We start from the raw sequence: 6,000 nt of genomic DNA, 5'->3' as shown, positions 1-6,000 counted from the left end.
ATGGCATGGGTTGAGGGGAGGGGCCTCTGTGGATCATCCCACAGATACTTGATCAGTTTGGGATCTAGTGAATTTGGAGGCCAGGTCAACACCTTGTGCTGTTCTTCATGTTTTTGGAGTTGTTCCTAAACCATTTTTGTGTGTGTGCCTGTGGCTGCCATCAAGGAGTGTCATTGCTATGGGGTGGGGGTGTGTTGTCTGGTCTAGGTGGGTGGTTCGTGTCCAAGTAACATCTGCATATATGACAAAGTGTTACCAAAACCTATAATTAGGAGATATGAAAAATGAAGGATAATGAAAGACAGAAATATAAACAAATACTGTTCACTGTGATAAGTAAGCAACATGCAGATTTCATAATATCATCTTACCATATCACAGTAATGAGACTAAATGCCTGAAAGCACCAAGAAAAGCCACACAGAGTTGGTCATTTTTGACAGATGGCATTTATTCTCACCAGGCATCTGACATTAGAATCGCTACCGAGTCAGCCATTGAGGAATGGCTTCTTAAACTCCAGAGGGGGACGCCCAGGATATATGGAACAGGGAGAGCATGACAAACAAAACGAAGAAAAGAAACTAACCGTAGGCCACCAAACACAACTAGCCATCTCACTGGAGGAAAAGCTCAGTCCCAAGCATTTCTAATGCTGCCCCGTCGGTCTTCGTGCCAAGTCTGGTCCTCTCGGCTCTACTGCGAGAATGCGTTCACGTCGGTGGTCCCACAAAACTAACATTCAGTCAGACTGTTGTAAATACATCGTTTACATACATTAGATATGTATTTGAATAATGCCTACAGCTGCTGTATCACCAAACATTCATAAGTGACAGCACACAATCGCGACAGTTACATCAGGGAGACCATGAGTGCCTCCAGGAAGGCCCCGCAAAGATCAGAACTGGGAGACAGACGTTGGTCGATGCGGTTAGGCGCACAACAATGGCAGAGTCCGAAGGCCTCTCCTCTCAAAAAATAAACAACAACTAGTACATATATATATATATATATATACACATACACATAGCTACGGTACTGACTGGACCTCACCCGGAGTCCACGACGAGAAGCCCTCTTATAGAGTTGAAGAAGGTGAGCACACGCCTTAGCAGCACGGGAATTGGATGACAACTCAGTAGTGTAGGTTCGGTGAGTGTTAACATGTGAGAAGAGTGAAGATAGTTTTACACACAATGAAACGTGGAACAAGTGTAGAATATCCTTGACGCTGAACCTGCTCACATTTAAGAAGTGAATATCAAAGACTAAATGTTTTTCTTTTTAGAAGTGCTCGAGAGTTAAAGGAATAGTTTGAGAACATATACTAAGAGAATGTTTTGTGATGAATATGAAGCTACAGCCAGCAAATATAACATGTAGTTAGTGTGTTTAATTAATAGTCATTGAGCCTGGTGAAGAAACAGTCCTCATATAGTGTATATTTGAAACAGTGAGATACGTTTTAATTAGTGAGCTTCAGAGGTGGCTGCAGCCTTATATTTAAAGAGGAGATATAAGAGTGGTGTTGATCTAACTCTCAGCAAGAAAGCAAACAGGTGTTTCCTGAAATGCTGAACTGTTTTAAGTAGGGTTGTTACAGTAACGAGTGTCACGACGGCAGCGCAGCACAGTTGAGACGACAGGCGGCGCAATTTTGGTCGCTGATCTGAAGCTGTTGCAGAAATCGAAGAGAAATAAGCACAAAAGCAGGACAGTGAAGTTAAGGGTACAGCGATTTGTCTTTTTCACATACAGTAAAGCCACTTTTGTGACTGCAGGGAATGGGAGTGAGGGGACATTGGTTCAGTTTTAAGTGCAGACAAAGAATCCCAATACGGTGGAGAACTGGGTTGTGAAGACCAGCTAACAACCACTTTTTTCTCCGCAACTTCCTGTCTGTCCCTAATCTGACAGAACACTTTTATCTGGGGGGTTGTCTGTATACCATCTTATCACACTGTGAGCACAAGTTTTTTAATGACCAAATCCATGATGGCGAACCGTGTACAGCGCAAAAAAGAGATAGAAGAGTTTATGCTGCGGAGTCAATAACAATACATTGAACTAAATCCTGATTAACACGACGAAGAAAAGAACTGCTGTGTAAGCTTCTGTTGAGAGGACATTTAGTGGTTCCTGTTTGACTCGGTCATAATGGCATAGAGGAGTCAGCATTAGGCTTGAGAATGTTAGGGGTCAAAGTGCAGGGCAGTGACATCTAAGAGGGTCGCTGTGTCCTTCTAGAGTCAAACCAAGCAGGCAGCGCTGTGTTCAGTTACTGGCCACCTCGTCCACATTGTCACCCGCCTCTAAGGTGCTGTCCAGTCCACCGCGTGCACGCCAGATCTTCACAGTCCGGTCACTGAAAGACGAGAGCACCAACGATGAGGACTGGCACAAATGAAAGTCATAATCCAGGTGCATACAAAGAGCAGGTATTCCATAGACTCTGAATTAAATCTAAATTTCAGTGAAAAACTCTTATAGTTAGCATTTATCTCCACCATGTATTAGTGAGTAACTCATCACATATACTCTAGGTCATCAAAACAAGGTTCCTGGTCGGGTTTGGCTCAAGTAGGAAGTAAACATGTAGCAATTTGGCAAGCTGCTGATGGATAATGAGTGCTAACCCTCAGTCTAAATGTATTTTGATTTAGTTTAGGCCTATGTGCTGTTCTTAACATAAATTAATTAAAACCTGTGCTGAGCTGGTAGTGCGCGGAATAATCTGAAAAAAATCCATGCTCACTCAACTTCCTACGACTTTCAATAAAGCAGTGATCAATATCTATTTGAGTGCATGGCCTTCACAGTAATCCTCTGACGCAAGTCAATTTTTAGAATCTTCTTTTATTGACAGTCAAAACCAGTTTCTGATGGCTTAGAGGCCGTTCTAATTTCCTGCTTTACACTGGAGTTGAGTAATATGCTGTCCAAGCTGTGCTGATCAGTATTATATTTTCAAGAACGCAGAAGCTTGGGAGTTAGAAATCCTAATAAAAACAAGCTTTGAATGTGACAAAAAAAAAACTCCCCAAATGAGGAAGAAAAAATAAACACTATGGGTCAAGAGCTGTAGAGGAGCAGTTTTTGTTAACAAGCAGAGTTTGTGGGTATGAGTCTACCAGCAACATAGCTTTGTGAGTTAATTAATACATTTACTGCACAGAACAGTGTCAAACTCTAAGTGTCAGTGTGTGAGACTCACTCTGAGGCGGTGAACAGGTGGCTGCTGTTGGCAGAGATGCTGTTGATGGGGCTCTCGTGGCCCTTGAGCTCCCCCAGAGTCCCCAGTGTGTCAGTGTGCCAGAGCTTAAGCACCCCACCTCTGCAGCCGCTCAGCAGGGCCGGGGAGCCAGGAACAACGCCCAGAGCACAAACCCAGTCACGGTGAGCATTTGGGACTTGCTATAGGACAAGATGGATAACAATACATTCAGTACGCATAATGTCATGTCAAGTGACTGAAGTTTCTCTAAATTTCCATACACAGGACACTTGTAGTAGAATAGAAGGCTGTTGTACAGATGATAAAGAACTTACCATTAGGGTGTGACTGTAACTTATTGTATTGTAAATATATATCAAAGACTATGGGACGTTATTGGAGATCAAATTTAGTTGCAAGGTGGACTAAGGACAGATTTTATAGGGAGTTTCCTGACCATCGCCATTTATGTTGCAGAATATGATTATGATTTTACTCACTTTCCAAATATACCAAAGGGCAAACATGTAAAGACAATATTGTGAAGTTTTGATACCTTCAGCCAAATAGGATTATTAGTATTATTGTTATATAATACTAGTCAAACAAAGAATTATCATCCATATTAAACATCTGAATATCTTTTTCCATCCAAACTGACCAGGCTCCTCACATTATCTTTTCTTCCATTACCTGAAGCAGGTCTTTACGGTCCAGGTCCCACTTCTTGATGCCGTTGTCTCTGGATCCGCTGAAGAGAATGTCCCCCTGGACCACTAGTGACTCGATACCGTCGTAATGGGGTGGTTCAAAGTTGTGTGTAGGGCTGATGCTCCCCAGAGAGCCTTCGGTCACATCAAACAGCTGCATAGGGGAGAGCAGCCCAGGTTAAAATTTTCAAATCAAGGAATCAAGTAGTCTTTAGAATGCGTTCATGAATGAATTCGTTCTTTATCGTGTATATTTGCAATATTCACATTTAAGTGCTTTAAAAGCAGGAAACACACCTTGATGTAATGGTCCTTGGACCCAGTGATCACCAGGTCTTGGTTGTTTCCAGACTTATCCACAGTCAGACACATTACTGGACCAAGGTGACCAGTGAGTTTTCCAGTAGATGCAAATCTGTAAAGATGTTAATAAACACTTGGAATCAGTCATTTAAATGTCCGTGACTAAATATGGCCAGCTAGAACGACAGGGGGAAAGCAAATAACACATCTAATAACAAGAAATGAACTTGCAGTCATTATAGTATAATTTACTTAATAAATGATTCACTCATGTTAAAATGGGTTTGTGAATTACGTTTGCAGCGATCACTCCCACTGCAAACTGTGGTGTGCTCTTGCAGCGTGTATTGATTTAAGGTTACTTTAATCATCCAGTGTCAGTTATCAACTGTATTTTCTACAAGAAACAAAGAGGTAATTCATCAAAGCAAACAGGCTGTCAGTAACGGATGACAGCTTTGGATTGGGTCTTGGTCAGGTTTCAGGCTGAATTAAGTTCTCCCACAGTGCAGAGAAAAGTGAGCTTTGTATTAACTGGTGAAGTGCTATACATTTAAAAAATAGCGTGGTATCAGGGGGAGTAAAGAGGGAATGGGGAGAATGATAAACAGCCTGTGAGCTTCATGAATAGTAAGTCTGGGTGCTAGATATGCTGAATATGAACCCTGCAGATATTTTGACTGATGAAGAAACATCAGCTACAGCAAACATAGAAAGGTAGCTAACTGTATATCATAAATCATCTAGTTATGTTCTTAAATATACAATATAGGAAAGCAAGGTGATTATTATGTAACACTTTTTACTACCTGTATGTCTTGACATTTAAATAGTGTAAATGGAAATAAAATGCTTCTATAGTTATATATAGTTCTGACGATTTCTAAATCCATCCTGCTGAATGCAAGGAACCTGTGTGCTCAGCATGTTACTCTCAGAGCCTCTGCTCACCTCCTCAGATCCCAGACTCTGACTGAGTTTCCAGCAGCAGCATACAGAACAGTGCCGTTGGGGTTGAGAGCGATCTGGTTGATCTGGTTCTCTCCTGCTGGGATGGTGACTGTGCGGCTGGTGTTAGACCCGCAGGCGTCTCCAACATTAACCTGCCCAGAGGACCTGTAGACGGACGCATGACACATGTATAAAGCTGCAACAAGTGACTAGGCAATTAAGAAGAACACACTGACTCACATGGATGTGATGAATGACGTTCAGTGCTAAATCGAAAGAGGTTTTGGTTTAGATGTGACATTATACTGAAGGGTGAAAATAGTGAAGAGATGGATGAATGATCATTCTTGTCAAACAAGGTCCAGCACATGTACAGTTTAGCATGAATAAACGCAGACCAACAACAAGAGGTCCTTCTCCACCTCTTTTAACAAAGTCACACTGTTGAGAGTTCAGTGCATGGATACATATGAAAGATGTAAAGGCAAAAGGTGTCCAGTGTCCAGTTAATGCTTTGAGATGGAGGCAGTCTCACTCACGTTAGTGTTCGGATGCACTTGGCCGAGTCCCGGATGTCCCAGACTTTGATGTTGGAGGTGGACACGGTGAAGACTAAACTGGAGCTGTAGCGGACTGACACCACATTGTTGGGGTGGCCTGCCAGGGACATTATCTCCTGACCCGTCACCAGATTCCACACCTTACAGGTCCGGTCTGCAAGAGGACAGAGTCTGTCATCACCTTCACCATTTACTACTATACAGTGAGTGTGCTGAGACGAGGAAGTCAAACCAGGAGTCACTGAGTACAGCTAAAGAA

At 42.4% G+C, this 6,000-nt stretch overlaps 1 protein-coding gene across 2 annotated transcripts in view; it reads right to left on the bottom strand.

Annotated features, from left to right (window-relative positions):
- Positions 1–437: 437 nt before the first annotated feature.
- The window catches only part of kif21a (kinesin family member 21A), a 46,743-nt gene continuing 41,180 nt past the window's right edge, over positions 438–6,000 (bottom strand). For both annotated transcript variants that reach the window (XM_084556011.1, XM_084556010.1), the window contains 6 exons: positions 5,721–5,895; positions 5,182–5,346; positions 4,225–4,342; positions 3,911–4,081; positions 3,218–3,417; positions 438–2,368 (listed from right to left, as the gene is read on the bottom strand). In XM_084556011.1, coding sequence (XP_084412137.1) covers positions 2,278–2,368; positions 3,218–3,417; positions 3,911–4,081; positions 4,225–4,342; positions 5,182–5,346; positions 5,721–5,895 — 920 coding nt within the window. In that variant the 3' untranslated portion in view covers positions 438–2,277. The remainder of the gene's footprint in view (positions 2,369–3,217; positions 3,418–3,910; positions 4,082–4,224; positions 4,343–5,181; positions 5,347–5,720; positions 5,896–6,000) is intronic.

Source organism: Chelon labrosus, assembly GCF_963514085.1.
Source record: "Chelon labrosus genome assembly, chromosome: 11".
Lineage (NCBI taxonomy): Eukaryota > Metazoa > Chordata > Actinopteri > Mugiliformes > Mugilidae > Chelon > Chelon labrosus.
Note: the sequence above shows the minus strand (reverse complement) of the source record. Positions and strands in the feature narration are given on the sequence as shown.